At 41.0% G+C, this 24766-nt stretch overlaps 1 protein-coding gene across 8 annotated transcripts; it reads left to right on the top strand.

Annotated features, from left to right (window-relative positions):
• On the top strand, positions 1–23860 carry LOC119878727 (translation initiation factor IF-2-like). Of its 8 annotated transcripts, XM_038589300.1 has the most exons (6): positions 1–91; positions 4345–4403; positions 7297–7372; positions 20817–21972; positions 22690–22947; positions 23104–23860. In XM_038589300.1, exons 4-6 carry the CDS (start codon positions 21787–21789, stop codon positions 23155–23157), a joined length of 498 nt encoding a protein of 165 aa, XP_038445228.1. In that variant the 5' UTR covers positions 1–91; positions 4345–4403; positions 7297–7372; positions 20817–21786; the 3' UTR covers positions 23158–23860. The 8 variants fall into 8 exon arrangements, 7 of the variants coding, with proteins under 7 accessions (XP_038445228.1, XP_038445222.1, XP_038445224.1 ...); XM_038589294.1 differs by having other exon boundaries at positions 22690–23860; XM_038589296.1 differs by adding an exon at positions 6277–6321 and having other exon boundaries at positions 20817–23860.
• Positions 23861–24766: the final 906 nt, after the last annotated feature.

Here is a 24766-nt window from a genome sequence, read left to right as displayed (position 1 = left end):
GGCGGGGGGCGTTGGGGAAGCCGCGGCCTGGACCGGGACCCACAGCGGCGGCTCCACCTGGGGCAGGGCTCTGACCCGCACTCGGCCTGCGGTAAGCAGCGCCCCACTGCGCGATGGGGGCTGAGGGCGGCCCCGGGAGGGACCCGGAGCGGGGAGGGCGGGACCTGAGGCCGGCGGGGTCGCGGGGGGGGGCAGGGGCCCGGGATGCTGGGGGGGGGTCGGGAGGGACCCCGAGCGGGGAGGGCGGGACCTGAGGCCGGGGGGGTCGCGGGGGGCGGGCAGGGGCCCGGGATGCTGGGGGTCGGGAGAGGGGAGCGTGGGCCAAGGACCCTGGGGCGTCGGGAGGGACCCCGAGCGGGGAGGCCGGGACCTGAGGCCGGCGGGGGGTCGCGGGGGGCGGGCAGGGGCCCGGGATGCTGGGGGGTCGGGAGGGACCCCGAGCGGGGAGGGCGGGACCTGAGGCCGGCGGGGGTCGCGGGGGGCGGGCAGGGGCCCGGGATGCTGGGGGGTCGGGAGAGGGGAGCGTGGGCCAAGGACCCTGGGGCGTCGGGAGGGACCCCGAGCGGGGAGGCCGGGACCTGAGGCCGGCGGGGTCGCGGGGGGCGGGCAGGGGCCCGGGATGGGGGGTCGGGGGGAGAGGGGAGCGTGGGCCAAGGACCCTGGGGCGTCGGGAGGGACCCCGAGCGGGGAGGGCGGGACCTGAGGCCGGCGGGGTCGCGGGGGGCGGGCAGGGGCCCGGGATGCTGGGGGGTCGGGAGGGACCCCGAGCGGGGAGGGCGGGACCTGAGGCCGGCGGCGTCGGGGGGGCGGGCAGGGGCCCGGGATGCTGGGGGGTCGGGAGGGACCCCGAGCGGGGAGGGCGGGACCTGAGGCCGGCGGGGGTCGCGGGGGCGGGGCGCGGGGGGAAGGCCCCGGGTCGCCCCTGGGCTGCATGGGGACTTGGCCAAGCCTGGCTCCCCGCTCGCCCCCCGCTGCTCTGTGCCCCGCTGTCCAGGTCCCGAGGTACCGCCCTAAGGAACGTGCTAAGGCCCCTGTTTTTACCCGAACCCTCATGGACTCTCTGATTGTGGCCACAAAATTAAAATTCTTTCCATTTTCTAAATTTCTGCAAGTTTAGCAGACAATGGCGAGAATTTTTATAAGACATACGAATTGTAGATTTAAAAAGCTGTGAGTATAACCTGGATTATTTATAGGATAAGTTATAATTTGCGTAATTTCATCTGAATAAGTTCTAAGGAATTAACTTACATAACTTAAAAGACACTTGCTTTAATATTTGTAATATGGAATATGATGGGTTTGAGCTTGTACCTTGTGAAAGATTTAAGAATTAAGCATAAACTCTTATCACTTGAGTATTGTTATTTTCAAAGTGCATTGATCAGCGACTGAACCACAAAACATATAGGTTAAAATAAGTGGTTTTATTCTCCGTAGGTTACCTATCTACACATCATAGTTGATAATGTTTTCTTATTAGCATGGTGTTAGACAAGATAATGATTTGAGGGTCCTTGTAGCTTGAAGAACAGGTAATCTGGTCTGTGTATTCTTACTGTCTATAGTGTAAGGAAGAATTATATTTATTTTTAAGTTATCACTGGTATTAAAATATGTATTTTTTGGACAAACAAATCAAAATAGAATTTAATTTTTTTAAATAATAAATTTATTTTTATTGGTGTTCAATTTGCCAACATACAGAATACCACCCAGTGCTCATCCCGTCAAGTGCCCCCGTCAGTGCCCGCCACACAGTCACCCCCCCCACCCTCCTCCCCTTCCACCACCCCTAGTTCATTTCCCAGAGTCAGGAGTCTCCCATGTTCCGTCTCCCTTTCTAACATTTCCTACCCACGTCTTCTCCCTTCCCCTCTATTCCCTTTTCACTATTATTTATATTTCCCAAAGGAATGAGACCATACAATGTTTCTCCTTCTCCGATTGACTTACTTCACTCAGCATCATGCCCTCCAGATATTTGTCATTTCTAATGGCTGAGGAATATTCCATTGTATCCATAGACCACAGCTTCTTTATCCATCGTCTTTCGATGGACACCGAGGCCCCTTCCACAGTGTGGCTATTGTGGACATTGCTGCTAGAAACATCGGGGTGCAGGTGTCCCGGCGTTTCGCTGCATGTGTATCTTCGGGGTAAATCCCCAGCAGTGCAATTGCTGGGTCGTAGGGCAGATCTCAAAATAGAATTTTAAGCCTTCCGGTGGAATTTATGTAACATATTCAAATAAAATAAAATCACAGGTTCTGGGGAGTGTTTTTCATCCCTCTAAACCTCAGTCCCCTAACTCTGTTCCTTCACTTCTGGCTTCTGGTTCTGGAACATATAAAGCTAGCATAATTGGTAGGGTGGAGAAAAGAGACAAATACTCTTTTTGTGAATCAGAGGTGGTTCATAAGAAGTATGTCGTCTTTACAACTGGTTATGGGCAGTGACTATTGAAACGGTTTATAGTAATCTCAATCTTAGTTAAAAATTACAAGAGAAAAAGTCTCAACACTGAAATGGCTCTCAAAGCCTTCTCATCTCTTGCATATACAGAGACTAAGAGACTTGTGCACACAGAAATGTCATCTCATAAATTTTCTCAAGTGATATTTTTGCTTCTCATTTTAATCATAAACAACCATTCCCTTTCCTACTACTGATTAGTTATAAAATACTATACTTACACCATGTAGCTCAAATGCTATTATAACTTCTTATCGCCTCCACGATAAATCCAAAATTAATAGCATAGATATCAAGTCCTTGCTGACAAGGACTGTGAGGAATACCAATAAATTGCAACCTTATTTCCTACATAAATTCTAAAAAAAATGGAAAATTGAAAAGATGTTAGTGGCAGCAGGCTAAAGTAGTACTTTTCTTAAAGATAAAGATTAAATTGTAAGACACAGGTTACTCAGTATGAGAACCAAATGGTTAACTGATTGAGAGAATCAAGCAGACCTACCAAATGTGACGTGGGATATTTGGGAAGAGCATATCCCGTATCTATTCAAAATAAATACATAAGGAAATAAATATGTAAATTAATAAGTAAATCTTTTTTTAAGCCTTAGAACACACACAGATCATGTCTTGTGTTTCTTGTCACTCTAAGAAGTCCTGATTTTCACAGGAAATTGCCATGTTACACATATTTTCAAATTAATGATCAGTTATTATTTCAGTGAAGGTTTAAGTGGTGAAGAGCTTCAAAGCATTATATACTAGGCTTTATGGGGAAACTTGGTATAGGTTTTGGTATTCTCCTAAAGCATTTTCCCAAAGTTCAGAAACTAGTGGGCCAGATGAACACATAAACAACACCAAACGATAACACAAAACCTTTGGGATGACACTAAATAGAGAAATACTGTTATAGGTGAATGATGTGCTATGATGGTAGGAGGGAAGAAAAGTTAATTTTCTATCCAGCAACTGATTCTAGTTAAAGGAAAACTTAATAAATAAATCAGAATTAAGAAAATGCTTGTTCTGTATTAATCTTGATAAACCTAACATGAAAGATAATGTCACTGTACAGTAACATTATAAAATTACTGAACTATCTCCAGAAATATTCTGATATTTGAGCCTTTAGTACTCATTCCATGAAGACTCTTCCTTCTCACATAATGCAGTACTCCTAGTCTTCATTAAATATGGCTAATGCAATAAGTATTAGGCTCTGAAAATTTCTTCAGAATTACATTTTTTGTTAAGAAAGATTTAAGGATCTTAGCAAAAATAGGTGTTTTTTTTCTTGACATTTATAAGAGAATTGGATAGGATCATAAAGTCTGTTTGGGTTAGTATAGAGAATCTAGTCAGTACTGTTTTACAAAACTCTTTGCTGTGATGGATATGTTGTAAAATTCTCACTGTCCAATGCAGTGGCCATTAGCCCCATGTGAATCTTGAGTCCTGGAAGTGTGGCTGTTGCAACTGAGGAACTAAATTTTTATTTTATTTCAATGAATTTAAATTAAAACAACCACATCTGGCTAGTGGCTGCCGTATTGTATAACCAGCTCTAGAATGAATATATGAAAATTGGTTGGGGCACTCTTGGTTAATTGATGGGGTAAGGAAACCAGAGCTGACAAACCAAGGTAACCGGTGGAGCCTCTGCTAGTCCCTGAAGCCCACGCATTCCTCATTTCCTCTTCAGTGCATACAACTAATGTGGCAGGTCTGCCGCTTGATCCTAAAGGAGCAGGTGATCCTGACCATAAAAGTATGATAAATGATGCATCTAAGAGGTGGCAAAGTGTAGCCACCTCCTCCTTCAGGAGAGCTACCTCTAATGAATTTCATCGTTTCCTTTCCAAGGTGTGCACGTCTAGTAGGAGACAATCACTAATTGCCTGCTGACTAGATCGTCAAACAAAGTGAGTAAGCTATACAATTGGAAAGGAGTAGATAAATAGAAAAGATTGTGAATGTGGAATGTATAGTATTTGAGATTTTCATTGCATTTGTTTTGAACTTATAGATCAAGTTGGGAATAATTGGTATTTTACCAGTATTGAGTCTATGAATCCATAAAATAGAATATTTCCTATTCTTTTACATCCAATTTGTCTCATCCAAGTTTTATAATTTTCCACATATAGGTTTCATACACATTGGTTTTTAGTTTTGTTACATTGTGGTCTGAAAACATACTTGTATGTTTTTTATTATCTTAATTTTTTTATGCTGTGATCTGTGGTGTCTCTGAATATGGTATCTTGTGGAGTCCGCCGAGTGAGCTTGCAAAGGCTGTGTATTTTTCTCTCATTAGGAGTATTCGCCACCTACTGTCAATGTCGGTTAGATCAAGTTGATTCATAGGGTTCTATATTCTACCGATTTCAGGTTCAGCTCATCTATATCCTTACTGATTTTCAGCCTGCTAGGTCAACCAGTTCTTGAAAGAGAGGTGTTGATATTTCTAGTCATACATACAGTTTAAACTAATCTAAGTATACTTTGAAATGATGCTATACCACTTCACATAGAGTACAGGTATCTTTTAATAGAGTATTACCAATTCGTCCATCGTAAGCCTTAGGAAAATTCTTTCATTCATTTCACTTGGCTATATGCTATATCAGCTAGTAACATCATTATTACTGTTTTAGATAAACAGGTATTGGTCAACTGATTTTATTTTTATTTTTTAAAAGATTTTTGATTTATTTTAATAGAGAGCAGTAGGAGAGAGAATGTACTCAATGTGCTCATAGCTGATTTAACATAGCCAGGGAAAGAAATAGCAAACTTGAACATAGGGTAGCAATAATTACCCAAACGGAAGCGCAAGGATACAAAAGTATAAATCACATTCCTACCATCAATGCCTGACAGACCCAGTTGCTCTCCATCTGTGCACTGCTACATATTGTCATCCATTCTGATTTGGTCCTAAAGATGATATGTAGTAATATCTCATTATAGGCTTTTTTGAAGGATAACAATATTTTATTTAATAGTTTTCTATACATTTATACCTTGTAAATATTTAGACATAGGAGATAGTACCTACCCTTCCCATCTTGATCCCCATCAGACAAATGTTTGGAGGCGAGCCTGTGCTGAGGCATTGTAGGGCAGTAACAGGGAAACAGTTACTTTCAATCCCCGACACCATTCTAGAGTGGACTTTACAGAAACACACCATGGGCTGCCTGGGTGCCTCAGGTCATCATCTCATGGGGTGTGATATGAAGCCAGGGTCGGGCTCCACGCTCAGCACGGAGTCTGCTTGAGGAGTCCCTTCCACTGCCCCCCTCCCCACTGCCTGCTAACGTTCTCTCTCTCACACACACAAATACATCTTTTTAAAAAAGAAATAAACTCTGTTAACACAGCAGGAATTCCTTCTCTAGGTTGACAGTATAGATGCTGACCTATGTATTTCCATGTGTCAGTTAATCATGCTCCCATTTCTAATCTATTTTTATCTCAGAAGTTTCTAAGGATGTCCCATCTATTTCTCTTGGTCCTTACTCATAACAACAGATCTTTTCTTGCATTTTTTGTCCGGTACACTTTATTTCTTTATGTAAATCCAAGGTTTTGACATGTTATCTTGCTCCTTTAAAAGAACTTTCAAAATGCCTTATAGTACAGTCTGCAAACAATAAATTTTTCTTAATTTTTAAGAAAATGCTTATTTCATTAATTGAACAGTTTCATCTGATGTAGAATTCTACACAGGTAGTTTTTTTTCTTTTTCATACTTTCATAGTTTGACTGCTCTCTCTTCTCTTTGCATAGATTCTGATGACGCAGCTGGCTCTAATTATTGTCATTCCTTTGCAGGTAAGGTTCCTCCCCTCTGGCTGCCTTAAAGGTTTCTATTTGTCTTTTGTTTTCTGCACTTTCAATATGAATTGCCTAGGTGTGTGCTTTTGATATTTATCCCACTTGTGTTTTCTGAGCTCCTGGGATCTGTGATTTGAGGAAATAAATCATTGTGTCTTCAAATATTTCATCTGCTCATTTCCCATTCTTCTCCTTCTGTTATCCCAATTACTTAAATGTCGTACTTTTTACTTTGTCCCAGTCTTGGGTGTTGTGTTTTGTTTGCCTGTTATTGCCCTACAATGCCTCAGCACAGGCTCGCCTCCAAACATTTGTCAGATGGAGATCAAGATAGGAAGGGTAGGTACTATCCCCTATGTTTAAATAGTTACAAGGTATAAATGTTTAGAAAACTATTAAATAAAATATTGTTATCCTTCAAAAAGGCTATAATGAGATATTACTACATATCATCTTTAGGACCAAATCAGAATGGATGACAATATCTAGCAGTGCACAGATTGAGAGCAACTGGGTCTGTCAGGCATTGATGATAGGAATGTGATTTAGAGGAAAATTTGCAATCTCTTATGAATTTAAAAATATACTTCCCATACCATCCAGCAATTACTTTCTAGGTATTTACTCAGGAGAAATGACTACTGATATATTCAATAGTATGGATGATGATAATAAACAGTGTGCACCCCGTATACTTGTTATGCAGATTAAATGACTTAATATATGTAACAAATTTAGAACAGTGCATAACACATGAACACAATTTAAGTACTAGTTGTTTGCTTTTTTTATTGTTTTTATTGGACATTAGCACAAGTTTTCATTGGAAACTTTCTAGTAGTACTTATAAGAATGAATAACATGGAAGGAAATGGAAACTTTTGGTGGGCAGAGCAGAACCAGAGAATGTATATTATAAGATGTAAGAAGCACTAGAGTAAGAATGTTTTTCTCTCTTGTTCACTGATATAGGCCAAGTATCCCAAATAGAGTCTGGCATAGAGAAGTCAATAGATGCTTGTGGAATTGAATCAGCATGGACATGAAGGTACAATTCCCGCATGTCCAACACTTATGAAAATTAAACATTCCATTACATGTGAACATCTACAGCTCAACATGTAATGCACATGGGAATAGAATTTGAAATTGTTTCATGAACTACTGTCCCAAACTTGAAAAATGAAATCTGCATGAAGTAGATAATTTGCAGGTAGGAAAAAAGGCTACAAAGGGCCTTGGTGATAAGTCAAAGGCATCTGATAGGACTAAAAGAAGATGGCAATAATTTACATTAGCTGAGGGAAAAAATGGGAGGAAATGGAAAAACTCTAAGGAAACAAGTTTTGTTGATCAGGGAATTCCTTACTTCTTCTCTATGAGGAACGTATCACACTGAACCTTGCACAGTTAAACTTGACAAAATTTGGTTTCATCTTCCTCCCTTCCTTTTTGCTAGTCTATATGGTTAAGAGATGACCAATATGAATGGAAGTTCACAAAATGATTATCATGAAAACTAAACTTTTAATTCTGCCTTGGACGTCCATATACAGCTTGCTTTAAAGTCTTAGGAACACCTTTTTACATGAGCAGAATGGCTTTACATAATGGCCCCAGATGCTTCATTACAAAAGAGATAATGTACCTTCTTCAACACCTCAAGCTGAGCATCCCTGACTGCTCTTCAGTGAGTGAGCCAATTATGTCAGTTAGTTGGCAAGGGACTAGAGCAAGTTGCTACTATCATGTGATTCTGTTTACTTTCCTGTGATACTTCCTATGAAAAGGAACTTTACAGCATTGTTCTATCTTTTCTATTCTCCCATTAGTCTGTTTTTCCTGAGACACATATTCTTACGCTTTAGGTTATCATGAACTATTGGTGAGACCATGGCTGATTTGCAAGATTGACTTGCACACTGAACTCAACTTGATTTTGTAAACAGCTAATGCAAAGAGAGATACTCTGGGTCTAAGCAATTCTCTATTCAAAGTCTTGTGCATTCAGGCAAAACTGAATTCCCAATCTTGATATGTTGTGAGTCTATAATTTTAGAAGAGATGCAGGGGTGTGGGTCTTGATGAATGCAAGTTAATATGGCCACGCATATTACCTGTCCAGAGTCAGTCTTTTCACCCAACTGATCTCTCATTGGAGAGTGCATGAAATAGGACAGTACATTGGAAAAACGGGGCCAGAGTGAAGAAACGGAGCTGAAGGAAACAATGTCTATGAGTGAAATGTGAAATCTCTAAAAAGTGAAATGCTTTTGCTATGCTGTAATGGAAGATGAACTAAAATTTTATCAATAAGCAGTCTTAAAGGCCACTTCTAAAAGAACACTCCTCTTATATTAGTTCAGTGATACAGAAGAGTAAATATAAAATAACTGTGAAAATATAAGAATATAATGATAGATATTAAATTAGTTGTCCCTTCCCAGTAGCATGAATAAAGAGCTATCAACCATAAATTTCAATGGAATTACCTATTGGATGACAAAACCCCTAATATAAAGAGATTTTAGATCCAGTTCCTAAACTGACTACTAGTAATTATTCCTATAGAAAAACAGATTTATTCCTAAACATTGGCAGTGAACTATGTCAGAGTAAACTACTTTTTTCTTCAGGTTAAAATAAATTTTAAAAAATACCTCAAAGGGTTCATAGTTATCTGGAAAATCAAATTTAAGTGCATAATCTCAATATCAATAAATTTAACCTATTGTGATAGGTTTATGTAGTACACAATTTAAATTAGCAATGCATACTTCATGAAAATTAAACTGTTTCATATGTAGTTATAAAAAGGTGAAGATGAAATCATCAAATACGAAAGAAAATACTAGTATCAATAGATATTTTATTTTTATTTTTTAAAGATATTTTAAATATTCCACAAAAAGTCTATATATTGGCATGTCTACGTGTGTGTTTATACAATTTTTTTGCGTAAGCATAAGCATACATCTGTGTATATATGTGCATATATATACTTATTATATAAACAGGTAGAATGTTAAGGATTTTAAGAGGAAACTGTAAAGAAGAAGAAAGAAAGCATTGCTTATCCTCAGACTCGAGAGACTGTTATTTTACATAGGTTCACACTAATTTAATCTGTAGCTCGTCTAGGTGAGTAAGTATCCACAATATGCCTTTAACCTTATGATGTAACCAAAAGTCCCTTTAAAAAACAAAACAAATAAAAACAAGGCTTAGATAATAAAAGCCAGGGTCTACTTGACAATATTTCATGTAGTTCTGATGAATTTTAAGAAAGATTATGTTCATTTAGACAGGTACCTTGCTAAAAGTTGAGCATCTTGATTTCTATGACTTTTAAATATTAGAATTATCATGTATATTTGGCACAGACGGTAAATGTTTACTAAGTGAGTATTGACTTAGGTCTTGGGTATTTTAAATGGTTGAGTTTCTGAGTTGATAAGCAGGACAACTGAGTTAATAAGTTGTCCTTATTAAAAAGGAAAAAGGTGTGTGTGTATATGGATTTCTGAAATTTTAATGACATTTATACTATTCAGCTAACATTCAATTTATTTTTTGACTATTAATATGAAATCTTCCTTTATTGAAGCACATTATTAATTTCCTGGTTGCTTTTATTATTGCCCAAAGGTAGTAGAAAATTCAAATTCAGTTAAGTTAAAGTTAAGCAATAAAATTTATAATAACTATGAATAAATACAAAGATTAACATACCTTTTTCCATGAAATGTGACAATGTTATGATCACAATGCACATCTACCACTTGAACCTAATCCGTATTTTTGACCTAAGAAATCCTATCCATTAACTTTTCCTTTTTCTTGATATTATACCATTAAGAATAATCAGTAGGAGAGTCAACCCCATGTACAGCACTGTGAGGTGAATACCAAAATGAAGTAGTATCTGTATAACAGCCAATCAACCAACAATGTCAACGAACAACCATTTTTGACAGCAAGAAGAAATGCATGCTATGATTTATTTATTGACAATGGTTTCCAGAATGTACTATATCCACCTCAAGGATGCATAAGTTACATTACTGGGGTAGAAATAAGAGAGTATTAGAATTATTTTATTAATCTTTTAGTTTTCTACTTTTGGTTTCCTGTAATACCTTTATTAATCATGAACAGAGAATCATAATATATTACAGATATATCGTCATATATTTTTTAACTGGTTGAAGAATATGACACCAAAAAATGTTGAAGACTTTAGGGAAGCATGTTAGGGAGTTTTAACTGAAAAGTAAAATTGAATATAGAGAAAATGTTGGGTTAAGTGCTTATTAGAGTGGTTTAACTATCAGCTTTATCATGTAAGTGGTTCTGCTATGGTTCTCACTTACATTTCTAAAAATTTGTATCAGCAGGAAACAGATGTACACTTCAGGAGGTAGCCAAGGAAAATATAATACGAGAACTACTTATACAGGAGTCAATAGAGTTTAGATAAAACAAGGAATGGTTGGTTGTACACTGGGCTAGTAATCAGCGGTTAAGTCATCACTATTCCTAAATCTTAAACGGAAAGGGAGAAGGCAATTATATGAGCTCATAAAAAATACCTTTTTGCAGAGGGTCACCTGACAGAGACTGTGGCCTTTGGTTTGGGGACAGATGATGTCTACTCTCCAAGGAAGAACCAAGGGAGTAGATATCTTGACTTTACTTTTTGCCACCCTCCAAACTCTTCCTGGTCCCTCCCCTTGGCCGGATCCAATCTGAAGCCAGAGAAGGACGTGCACAGATGTAGTCCATACAGGACAGCCTCCTTGGGCATAGTTTGAGAAAGAAAGTGGAGTGTGGATATGCAAGAAAAAATTGAAAATTTCCTGCTGCATTCCACTCCTCTTTATTCTTGGCATCTTTTCTTTTCCAGATGAAAAAAAGGTGTCTCTAATACAAGGGATACATGAATCCCATCACCTACCATAACCTTATGACTTGATGTCAGTTTAGTCATATTCCCACATAAAATCTATAATGTTGGCAAACCTCAGTATGCCAGCTTTATGTAAAATAATCTAGGGGGAAAAGTGAGAGAAGAAATTCTCAACATAAAATATAGCTGCCATAGTCCCATAACTTGTGTAACCTCTCATATGACCTTAAATGGCAATTATATATTCTTCTAGCTACATCCACTCAATGTGTATTCCAAGCTCTGTCAGTGACTGGGCTATAGTATTCTTTATCTGGCGATATGATCTTGTGGTATAAGCCTTTGATTGCTTCTGCCTTGATTGGATTGCTTCATTATTCTGTTACCTGACCTTTTATAGAAGTGAGGCAATCCAGAGAAACCTCTAGGTTCTAGAAATGGTTCTTGCTTCCATTGTGCGGCAGCAACCTGATTTCCTATTGTTAAATAACATCAATCACCTCAACCATGGTTGTAGTCCCTTTCTCTGCCAGTAAGTTTAAGAGCTCGAGGAGTGTACAATGGCCTGAGGGCATACTTACTTTCCAATTTAACAGAGATTGTGTTGTCTAGGGGAAGCATTTCTTCTGTGTAAACTAGGGCACTTCTACCTATTTGCTGAAAGAAGCTACTCTCACTACCTTCCTCAGTTTCTGGATTTGTGCATTTTGACAGCAGGAGAGATGGCATGTGTTGGATAATGGTGTAAGGTCTGTAACATCTGGTGGGAGGCCATCCCAAATCCACAAGATTTTGTCTCTCGAAAGATGCTACAGCAGTCTTTAGCAGATTATTCCATTCTATCAGATCTGCTACTTGTAGATGTTGAGACCAGTGGATTTTGGGGTGAGCTCATGGACACATTTCTTTTGTTGCAAACTACTTCCCTTTGTCTGAGGTAAGATTATGTCAGATCCAAAGAAAATAAGGATTTTGTAAGCCTACATACAGGTCATGATGCTGACAGAATTGTGACCAAAGAAGGAAGATTCCATATATGTCTCTTCCTGCAAGAAAACATATTTTCCCATCGTGATAAAAGGAGTCAAGTAGAAACAATGTCATACCAGTTAGACAGAAGGTGCCCTATGAATGGCTTTGTGTTGTCTTCTGCCGTCAGCACACTGGTTGGCCATAACTGTATCAACTGTAAAGAGGATTTTTGGTGTGTGTGTGAAGAGAATTTCATGTTGTCAAACCTGGCCCCCTGTGTTATCCTGGCCTACTAGTAACTTTCCCATTGAGAAACCACTTGGATTAATGAAAATGAAGACTAATAGCTATAGAATAGGTAATTTTGTGCGTCTGATTATTGAGGTCCCTCTGCAGCGTCAGCCTTCTCTGGAAGATTAAATGGGACATGAATATCCATAGTTTATGCTCTTTCGAAGGGGACCACTCCTATACTTCATCAGAACTTCTTGTCATCAACTTTTCAATTGGGTTCTTTTAAGTCCCTTACCAGTGGCCCAACTTGTCAGCTACTGCTCGAGGATTAGTGTAGATCACGACCTCAAGCTCTCTCTCCCTTTATGCTGGTTGGGGCATAGGGGGTGGGTAAAATGGGTATATTTTCACAAACTTGGTGAATCACAGGTGTGATGACAGATCAAATGCTGGGAGTTTATCATTTTGTATCTTAGGAACAATTTATATTAAGTATTAGGCTATGTAAGGGGCTTCTTTAAAATGACCATTGTTATGGAGCCTGGGTGACTCAGCTGATTAAACATCTGGCTTCTGCTCAGGTCATGATCTCAGGGTCCTGGGATAGAGCCCTGTGCCAGGTCACACTCAGTGGGGAGTCTCCTTCTCCCTCTCCTCTCTCTCTCTGCCCCTCCCCCCGCTCATGCTCTGTCTCTCAAATAAGTAAAATCCTAAAATAAAATAAATAAAATGACCATTTTTCTACTTGAAATGTGCCTTTACAGAGGGCTTCCCAAAGCAGCTGGCAGCCTAAATTGTTGCTTTTGCTTCCGAATTTGTTTGTTTGTTTGTTTTTGTTTTTTTGGCAGTGTAGGCAGAGGTTGGAGGTGGGATTTCCTACTTAAAGCTCAAACTAAGGCTATTACTAGAGCTATTGCAAGATGAAGGTCTTTTAAATAGTTTTAATGAGGAAGCTCATTCTTAATGTAGAAGGAAGTAATTTCATATTTCAACATTATTTATTACCTCAGCGAACACTTTAAACGCTAGGTCAATTGTTTCCAGGAAACATTTATGACTCTAGCATGTGCCAAACAACCTCTTACTGAACGTAAGAATAGCCCTAGCTTAATAGATGTGTACCATGTTTTTGAAGGACGATTAATGAAAACAAAGTCAAACATTTTATACTAATATAGGAATTTGCTTTTTCCTAAAAAGAAACCAAGGACTTTGCTACTTGTCTTTGCTCGGCTACTAAATGTTTTCCTTATCTGTAAGCTGTACTGAAGCTCCTGGAAAGAACTTTCCAGCTGGGGGAAAAAAAAAACACCATAATTCTTTATGGGTGATCTACCTGTTTTTCATCTTATGTACAGTGAGAAGCTTTCCTTCCTTCAGGAACTCCACCCTACACTGATCCTTCTTTTTTCATGCCACCAGCATCCTACTGACTTTACTTTGTACCTGTCACTGTCACAGCAAGTTGTGTCTCTCTTCACTGAAGCCACATTTCTGATTAATATGGGCTGAAATCATCTTATGTGGCAAGGGACTGATTGAGAAAATACAGATAATTCTAAAGAAAGGATGTAAAAACTCTTCTAATGAATCGCTACTAATCTTCACTGATGACAAGGGCATGTACATCATGGAACTTAATTTTTTATAGAAATGGGCTATTTTGGAACATTCTTCCATGATCTCTTTTTCTCATTTGATAATAATATGAACATCCTCCATATCATTAAATTCTTTTGTATAGGAAATTTTTAATTATTGTATGGTTTCATTAAATATAATATAGTTTATAGTATTTACTGCATGTGCATATGCGTATATTCAGAGAGAGAGAGAATATATATTTATTTTCACCTACATCTACAGACACATAATACAACTTTAATCAGCTATGTTGGTAAAACTTTGGACATATTGTATTTATAGTTTCTGAGAAGATATTTAAAAAAAAAATTCTTGAGTTAAAGGTTATAAGCTGTGTTTCATCTTCTTGTATAGAGCATTATAGGAAGGTGTGATACGGGCACCCACTATAGTACTTATGTGCATTGTCATATAACATTCATTCATTCATTCATTCATTCATTTTGTTTCTAAGTTAACTGCGGTATAATTGAAAAATAAAAATCATTTAGATTGATGATGAATAATGTGGTATTTGGGTTTTTTGTTGTATTTTTTTTTAAGATTTATTTATTCATTCATGAGAGACACACACAGAGAGAGAGAGGCAGAGACCCAGGCAGAGGGAGAAGCAGGCTCCTCCAGGAGCCCAATACAGGATTCGATCTTGGGATCCCGGGGTCATGACCTGAGTCGAAGGCAGCTGCCCACCCAGGCGTCCCTACAATGTGGTATTTTGATATATGTGTCTCCCATCCAAGTACTATAACCAGGCCCGAACCCTGTTTAGCTTCCAAGATCAGATGAGATTGGGCATGTTCAGGGTGGTATGGCTCCCATCGCTCATGCTCTCTCTCTCTCTCTCTGAAATAAATAATAAATAAATAAATCAGATATATAAAAAATAAAATAAATTTTTTCTCACTCAGTTTTTTTCTACCTGTAGATTGTCTAATCTCTCTTTTCTCAAATAAACAATGCTCATTGTAAAGGAGACATTTCTGCAATTGAGAAAACAAGTTCATAATACAGTGTACATAACCAATAATGAAATTAATTTGTAGTATTCCATTGATAGATTGGTCAATTTGTTTGTTTTTACGTAGTTATCCTCCTTATCGATAGGAATTCTAAGATAAAAGTCAATCTCCTTAAAATCTTTGCAGTATGAACCATGATAAAAAAATGAAATATATATATATATATATTCACACGCACATATATGTAAAGATTCTGCTTTTATATTTCTACAAGCTTTCCAATGTCATTTTGAGTGAACTTAATCATTATTTTTTAATGATTTCACCATATAATTAGGAAAAAAAATGACTTACAGCACAGTATATTACTTTTGCAGTTCAATCGAGCTTTGGAATCCGGCATTTCCATTCATATTCAAATTAATAATCATGAAATCATAATGTAGATTTTGTTGCCTTTTGTGTTACATTTGCCTGTTAGAGCAGAAAAGTTAAATAAATATTTTACTGATGCTTCCTTTTTTTTAAGTTTGGCTTTGGGGGACATGATATTGTGTGGATGTAGGTGGTCTTTTTTTCTTTTTTAAGCTATGTAGAGGAGAGAAATGAACAGGTTAGAAAAGAAATAGGAGTTGCTTTTTAAACAAATTACAGACCAGAGATAAACCACATACCCAATCCCTTAATCTGTCCCATTTCTTATTTATATTAATTGAAGAAAAAATACTGGCTTTGTAGCAAGATGCATTCTTCCAAGTAACACTCAGAAAAAGAAAAAGGCTACTTCCACATTGTAATTACTTAGCATTCTTTTTCATTTTTGCTTGAACAAGGTGAAAAATGTCAGTAGGTCTGCTCATGCAAAAGAAAAGAAGTATAAAATATCAAACATGCATTCATTAGAGATTATTATAGAAAAGAGTATTTAACTTTAGGGAGGAAACACTTAACCTGATACACATTAAGTTCTCCTCTCTTCTCCTCTAAGAAAATGAGAATAATTAAGGAGAATGATTACAGGTGCTGCTAATTGGTTCCAACCTTAAGGACACCACTTATGACACTTTTGTTTTTATTGATGATAATTCTATAACATAATCATACTTACTCTTATTACCATTGACAAAACTATAGTCTTGAGAATGCTAAGCACAGCAAATGGCTGTACCTTTGAATATATTACAAAAAACAAGTGCTTTTGTGTGCCTTAGTTGATCTTCATGCCATTAGATGTAGCTGAGTGCCACGTTTTTCCACTTGGAATAAATGTTAACCCTGACTACTTCCTAGACTTGGTAGCATTTGGTGGACTCCGGTGCATTTTTCTGCAATGTGATATGCACTTGTTGGAGTGTATAGAGGGAATTTATTTTTTTATTTTTATTTTTTTAAAGACTTCGTTTATTTATTCATGAGACAGAGAGAGAGGCAGAGACACAGGCAGAGGGATAAGCAGGCTCCCTACGGGGAGGCCCATCCAGAACTCGATCCCAGGTCCTGGGATCACAGGATCATGACCTGAGCCAAAAGCAGATGGTCACCCATGAGCCACTCAGGTGCTCCTATAGAGGGACTCTAAAAGAAATGTAAATGGTGAGTTGATTTCTTAATTTCTAAGAATTCTTGACCTCAAAATCTTTAATCACTTTTGATTTTCTGAAGGACTTTTAAAATTTAAGAAAAATTTTGAACAGCTCTTCTTTTAATGTTATTTTTCCCTTGAACTCTTCACTCTTTTAAAGAACACGTACATATTCATGTGTGTATACATGTATTAACTCATATCACGTTAGTTTTCAAAAACTTTTTCTTCTCTCTTTCCATAACTGCCATCATTTTTATGAGAAAAAAAGCAACTTTAAATAGTGTGTTCCTACTCTCTAGTCAGTTACCTTGCCCAAGTCCTGAAACCTTAACTGAGGGATCCCTGGGTGGCTCAGCGGTTGGGCGGCTGCCTTTGGACCAGGGAGTGATCCTGGGGTCCCGGGATCGAGTCCCGGGATCAAGTTCTGGGTCAGGCTCCCTGAGGAAGCCTGCTTCTCCCTCTGCCTGTGTCTCTGCCTCTCTCTCTCTCTGTCTCTGTGTGTGTCTCTCATGAATAAATAAATAAAATTCTTTAAAAAAAAAGAAAAACAAGGAATTTGGATACATGCGGTGACACAGAGAATGAATAATGTACTGCACACACACACATAAACAAATGCACAAAAAAGAAACTTTCTTGAGAATTTTATGCCATGTCTTCAAAACAGAGATGATAGGCATATGAGGTATAATGCAACAGCTGATGACAAGAATGATATTTAAATATATACATTTTATTACTAAAACAGTAAATTATTAAAGAAATGACAATTGAAACAACACTAATAACACAAATTATTTTGCATATCATATGGAGGGGGAAGATAAATACTACACAATGCTGGCAAGAGTATGGAGAAAGTAGTGCTCTGATTTTCTGCAATAGTGCTAATCGGTAAAACTTTTTGGAAATTACTTTGAAAATACATCTTGAGGGATCCCTGGGTGGCGCAGCGGTTTGGCGCCTGCCTTTGGCCCAGGGCGCGATCCTGGGGACCCGGGATTGAATCCCACATCGGGCTCCTGGTGCATGGAGCCTGCTTCTCCCTCGGCCTGTGTCTCTGCCTCTCTCTCTCTCTCTGTGACTATCATAAATAAATAAAAATTGAAAAAATATATTAAAAAAAGAGAAAATACAGCTTGAGGTTCAAATATTGCATAACCTTTGACTCAGCGATACTATGTTTATAAATGGACCATGTGTGTACTAACACAAGTCATACAAAAATGTATGCACAGAAGTATTTGCTGAGTGAGTGTTGAGCTTTAGCTCTAGAATCAGACAGACCTGAGTTGTAATTACCATTTCGTTACTTTCTTTTTTAAATATATATATATATATATATATATATATATATATATATATATATATTGGAGTTCGATTTGCCAACATATAGTATGACACCCAGTGCTCCTCCCATCAAGTGCCCCCCTCAGTGCCCATCACCCTGTCACCCCATCTCCCCCACCTACCTCCCCTTCCACTTCCCCTTGTTCCTTTCCGGAGTTAGGAGTCTCTCATGTTCTGTCTCCCTCTCTGATATTTCTCACTCATTTTCTCTCCTTTCCCCTTTATTCCCTTTCACTATTTTTTTATATTCCCCAAATGAATGAGACCATATAATATTTGTCCTTCACCGACTGCCTTATTTCACTCAGCATAATGCCCTCCAGGTCCATCCATGTCGAGGCAAATGGGGGGTATTTGTCGTTTCTAACGGCATTACTTTCTAGATATGTGAGCTTAGGCAAGTTACATAGCATGTCTAGATTTCACTATCCTTTGAGAATTAAATGAAATGATGTCTATAAAGTGTGTAAGAAAGAGTTTGGCACCTCCTAAGTACTTGAGAGATGTTTATTAGTCTTTGTAGTGAAGATAATATTGTTATAAATATTATGCAACATCATTTATAATAGTTAAGGTTTCAAAACAAGCCCCTTATTCAACTGGGATATCAGTTAAATAAACTTAGGTTCATTGAATAGAATACAACAGAGTCACGCAAAAGAAGAAGATCAATCTATGTGGAAGAAAAGGCAAGAAATACTTTGAAAAACATAGTTTTAGTATTAATAGTATTATTCCACGTGTGTGAAAAGACACTAATATATTTTGACTAGTCTATTATCAACAGAAAGAGGGAAAAGAATATGAACCAACATATTAATAGTGGTTATCTCTGGGAAGTGGAATAATGAGCCATTTTTATTTTTCTCTATTATATTTTTTGAGAAATTTAATGTTTTTTAAGGTCATTCTTTATTGTCTGCCAAAGTCAAAAAATGTATCAGGAAAAATTAATCCTGCTTTTCTGGCATTAAGGATATAGACCAGAATATGTCATCTATCTCTATGTATGGAGATATAGATATAGATATAGGTATAGGTATGTAGATATAGATATAGCTGCATACCATATCTATAGATAGAGATAGATGACATATACTGGTCTGTAGATAGATATAGTGTATGAATGTATCTTTATATCTCCATACATAGAGGTAGATGACATATTCTGGTCTGTAACTTTAATAAAAAAAATAAGATGCACATATAAAATATTAAGTAAGTAGGTATCATGTAGCCTGATATGTTCTTTATTTGAAAGTTAGAGAGAACCATGGAAATTCATTAACACTTTTTGTGGTATCAGTACTTAAAAAAGAAACCCTAGAAATGGAAGGAACCTCAATACTTCTCTGAGTCCAGCATCTCACCAAGAGCACAAATTCACTGAAAGCCAACTCCACTAACTTCATCTGATTTGGGGGATAATAAGCTACTAACTCCAAAAGTAAAACATTGCTGTTAGAACGTTATTTCTTAGATTGATTAGAATGTGCTTTCTCATAAAATCCCTGCCATCATTTCTATTTTTGTTTCATAAACTGAATGAGGCTCTTTATAAACTCTCTTTAGATGAGAGCTTTTTAAATAGTTTCAGGTTGGATACACATAGTTTTTTCATTTAAGATTTTCCCCAATTCTTATTACTTTTCTGTGTATCAGAGGATTTCCAGGCTCATTACCTTCTTGGTGCTCATATCTGAACGTCCTCAGAGACACTTATTCTCCTTTAGAGTCTGACTCATGCCATTCCAAAGTCAGGATAACCTTTCAAAGGGAATAGTCAGCTTGGTGATCCAGCTGTTTATTAGTCCTAGCAATATCAGGCTTGATGTTCTCTAACTATAAGTATCAAGGCAGACAAAAGTTTCTTTACTATTTTCTAGTTTCAAGCCTATTTTATTATTTTCGAATTTGTATTTTTATGAAATGTAATAATTTACAAATTATTTTAACAAGCTTTATATATCTTTTATAAATCTTGCAAAATTTTAAGGTAATCCGGATCCAAATATTTGCCCTCTTAAGTAATGTGGGAAGCTCATTTCAGTACAATTAAAGTGTTAGGAACTATGAAATAGCAACACATTGAAAGAGTCAAGACCAGACCACATTCCTTTCATTTTAACTTAATTTAACATCATCATGAAGAGTAAATTAAGGGTTGACTATATTTTTCAAATTACATATTAACATACATACACACATATGCATGCACGCACGCACACACACACACACACACACACACATTGAAGCATACTTTGGAGCAAAAAGGGACATTAGTGTAGTGATGACTTGTAGGGCAATCACCAGAACATTAGCCTTATATGGGATTCTAAGCTCTCTTAATAAATAATCAAGCCTAGAATATTGTTGTGAAGTTCCACTTACGAGGCACATAGTGCTCAAATTCAACTTGACATTTGATATTCTATGTCACCACTATGAAAGTTCTTGTATTTTTTGAAAATGCTTTGACAGGGAGTCAATTTGCAATTGAGATGAAGGATTATCGATGTTGCTTGCTTTTATAAAGATGTAGTGGGAGGAGACATGTAAAATATCAAAACATTTAGTTGGATGTGAGAAGAAACTTATCTTGGTGTATTTTCAAAGCTTCTCTTTTATTTTAAAATATTTTTAAAAATATGACAGAGAAGTTTTAAGATTTGGGGTTTGACAAGGGGTGAAGCCGTTAATGCAGGGAGGTGCTGCCAAAACTCAGCTGACAAGTGGACGTGGGACACTGACCTTTCCCACTAGGTCCTTGTATTGATCCAAATTTTTTTGAAAATTTATCCTCTAAGATTATTTCTTTATTGGATTGTTTGTTTAACAGACAGGCAGAGAGCAGGGAGCAGGAGAGGGAGACACAGACTCCTCAAGCACACTCGGCCCCAAGTGCAGAGCCTGCCAGGGGCGGGTTCCCAGGATGCTGAGGCCATGACCTGAGCCACAACCAAGAGTCAGATGCTAAGTGACAGAGCCGCAGGCGTCAAGCCCCGTGTTCCTGCTGTGGGCACTCCTGCCCCCCCCTTCCCCCCCCCCCCCGTCCCCTGCAGCCACTGAGAGCTCGGGCTTTGGTCTGCGCTCCAACTCCCAGGTGGTCTGGAGGCTACAGTGCAGGCTGCACGTCTCCTCTGTCCCACCTCAGGCTGAAAGGGCCTCAGCCCTGAGAAGGAATCAGATCTGCCCAACCACCCCCAGCCGGAGGGAGCTGCTGGAGCAGCAGGTAGAAGAACTGGTGCCTGCCTTGCTGCGCTTGGACAATCCGTTCCTATTTGAATTCCTAAATGTTTTGGAGGAATATGGCACCCCTGAAGAGGTGCTGGACCTGCTGTTTGCAAAGTGAGCACCCTGACTCCACAGCCCAGGGGGATGGGCCACCTACTGGTTGGGAGTCTTGGGGAATGTTCCTGACCTTCCCGGCCCCTGGGGCTGCTCCTCCGACTGGAGTAGAGTCACGCAGGGCCTAGTCGGGTCCCGCAGGGCAGCCCCCGGGCCTGGCCTGTGACAGGTCGGCTAGAGGGGCTGTGCTTGTGCTCAGCAGTCGTCGTTCTGTCCCCATGACGAAGCCTGTGCCGCCTCCCCACCATCACCAGGGTCTTGAGCTGGCCTGTTTTACCATGGAAAGGGAGTTTTGAGTCCATCTGGGGTCTGTATCCTGGGGCATTCGCAGTAGGGGTCCCCGGGGACACCGGGGCGCCCAGGCCCACTTGGATATCGGCCATGGGCCTGGCCGGAGCCCTTTCATTCCTCAAGCATTCAGGAAGCGCCAGCAGGTGCAGGTGCTTCTCCAGGAGCTGCCCATGACCCCACGCACAGAGCTGACGGCCCCCCAGGGCTCCGGACTAGTCAGAGGTCAGAGGGTGACAGCAGCTATGAGGAGAGATCGGGTCCACAGGACGATTCCTGTGATGACCCCCGCCCTCCTCTGGATATCGATGCATTGTAGCTTCCTGCAAGAAGGAAGGAATCCTGGACCAGTGAGAAATGTGAGTGAGCCCTGGCTCATGCAGGGGAGCCTTCCCTCTCCAGGAGGGCCGCAAGGCGGCTGTGGGCTGGAGGGGCTGCTGGACCCTCACCCCACAAGTCTGCAATTCCTGTGACAGGGTGAAGGTCTAATGGGTCCTTTGAGAAAAGAGGAAAGGAGAGCTGTGGATGGGATACGGGCTTTGTGGGAGAGCACTGGGACCTCTAATGGAGTCCTTCTCCACACCTGCCCCCTTCAAAGCCCTCTGTCTCCCCGCCACCTGGGACCCAGAGCAGAGGGTGTGGGGAGCATCGCACTCACCAATCTGGTGGCACCTGGACCCAGGTGCACGGCAGGTGCTCAGGAGGGCCAGTGAGTGCTCACGGACCAGACGGCCCCCGCCCCGTGGGAGATTAGAGTCAGTGGAAGGACACCCCCTGGGGGCCCCTCGTGAGTGAGGCAGGGCAGACCCACGGGAGGGAAGGTTCCCCGGGAAAGACAGTGATGGTCACGCCGCTGGTCATGGGCTCCCACGCACAGAGGCTTCGTGCCAGCCCTTCCTCAGTGAGCAGGGCTGTGGCAGGCAGGACCACCAGGTGGCAGGTGGACAAGGAGCAGCACTGGCCTCCAACAGCCCCATGTGGGAGGCCGAGGGCCCCAGTTCCTGCAGGGCTTCCCCAGGACACCTTGGTGTGAGGGAGCCCTGTCATCCAATGCCTCTGCCCATCCGTACCTCCAGCTCCATCTCCTGCATCCTGGACATCTGGCTGGACTACTTTCGGGAGGATTTCATCAGCCACCGGAATTTCTCTCCCTGAGGAAGCTGCTGGCATTCATGGGGCTCAACACGCCAGGCTCAGACCTGGAAAACCGGGCCCAACGTTACCTGGAGCTCGTGGAATTAGACGATGAGGATGAGGAGGACTGGGGTGGCCGAGCTGGGGACAGGATGGGCCACACAGACCCAGCCTCCATGCAGCTGGGCCGGGAGCACAGGGTAGGCTCACACCCCATCCCCATGGGCTGCAGTTTGGGGAGACCTCCCAGGGCTCTTGCACTCACACACCTTGAATGGTGGGAAGAGTGTCCTTGATTTGAGAGGGACGTGGAAAGTGTGTCCTGGTGATGATACTTTGTCTTCTTGGGGCTATAGCTTCGGACCCCGAGCAACACCCTGAACCACCTCAGGAGCCCACCCCAGCTCTGACTGTGGGGCCTTCTGAAGCTTCTGGGCCTGATCTGTTCAAGCCGGGAATGGCTGCTAGAGCTGAGTGTATTGCCCGAGTCAAGATGCAAGCTGCTGAGTCAAAGCCAATGCACGTGGTGGTCAAACCTTTGACTCAGTGTCCCGACTTGGAGGAGCCACCTGCACCCTTGGCTGACCTGGATGAGGAGCAGGCCCCAGAGCCTGCAATCAAGCTCCTGGAAGTGCCGGAGCAGCCACCTGTCTCAGTGGAGCAAGTAGCCTCCGCCCCAGAGCAATATCCTGAACCACCTCAAGAGCCCGGCGCAGCTCCTACCTCAGGGCCTGCTGAAGCATCAGAGCCAGAGGTGATCGAGCCGGTCTTGGCTGCTGGAGTGGAGTGCTTGCGAGGAGGCGAGATGGCACCTGCTGATTCGAAGCCACTGCAGGTGTTGGTCACACCTCTGATTCACTGTCTGACCCGGAGGAGCCACCTGCACCCTTGGCCCCTCCAAAAGGTGGAGCAGGCCTCAGTGCCCCCTCTTGAGTTCGTCGAAGGGCCGGATCAGCCACCGGCCTCAGTGGAGCCACCAGCCTCGTCCCCCGAGCAACAGCTCGTGATGGCTGCAGCACAACTGAAACCTTCCCCTCCCCTCTCGTGTGCTGTTTCTGTATTTTGTGTTTTTCATAAGCCTCTATAATTGCGTCATGAGTTTTGTTTGTAATAAAGGATGTTAACTTCGTACAAAAATTTCCTCTGATGCTTTTAAATTATACATCGTGGTACTTTAGGTCCATTCCCAGTGTCACACAGGCGAGACCAGATGGTACCTGGGCCACATTTCTACCAGAGACAGCCAACTACTGACCATCGTGCCCATGCCCTCCCTGCTGTCCCTGCAGCCCCTGCCTTTCTGTCTCTGCGGCCTTTCCTCCTCTGGGACGTGTGTGTACCTGGCGTCCTCCGTGTGGCCTCCTGTCTCTGCCGCAGACACGAGAGTGACTCCTCGTTTTCCCAGTAGTTAAGAAACATGTCATTTTGAAGCTGAGTGAACAAAGATCATGTGAAGCCCCAAACGAAATGTTTCCATTGTCCAGGATAGGTTCCCCGGTGTAATGTGTCAGGTAAAAAAGTAAATGGTTCCTTAAGGTTTCAGACAGACGGTATTTACTTAATAAAATGAAGATTCCCATAGAGAGAAAAGAGGACATTTGCCTTCTACCTAGGAATAACGGCCCGTTGCACGTGGTTGGGTCCTCCAGGCCCGAAACTGGTCACTCACAATGATACACACGCGCGCCCGTTTTCATCGCCACAGGTTTCATGATAGCCAATGGGGGGCACGCTAAGGGACATGAATCAGAGAGAGAAAAGACAAGCATCGCATGAGTACACGTATATGTGGAATCTAAAACATAGAAACCTCCCCGGCAAACAGACTACAAGACAACAAAAACACAATGACCTGAACTCAGATACAGAAAACATACACGTGGTTGCCAAGTAAGGGGTGGGACGTGGACTGAATACTTAAGACAACAGAAACTGACAACGATTCAAAAAAAGACAGAGAAAAAAAAAAAGACAGAGAATATCAAGAAGGAACCTGGAGAGTAAATATCTCTTCGATAT

The sequence above is a fragment of the Canis lupus genome, unplaced genomic scaffold (genome assembly GCF_011100685.1).
Source record: "Canis lupus familiaris isolate Mischka breed German Shepherd unplaced genomic scaffold, alternate assembly UU_Cfam_GSD_1.0 chrUn_S1865H2062, whole genome shotgun sequence".
In the NCBI taxonomy this organism is placed as follows: domain Eukaryota; kingdom Metazoa; phylum Chordata; class Mammalia; order Carnivora; family Canidae; genus Canis; species Canis lupus.
The sequence above is the reverse complement of the archived record's forward strand: the minus strand, read 5'-3'. Positions and strand labels throughout refer to the sequence as shown.

Bases quoted from the DNA above. Each gene is read 5' to 3' on its own strand.
- LOC119878727 (XM_038589298.1), top strand. From the start codon at position 23,076: ATGATACTTTGTCTTCTTGGGGCTATAGCTTCGGACCCCGAGCAACAC.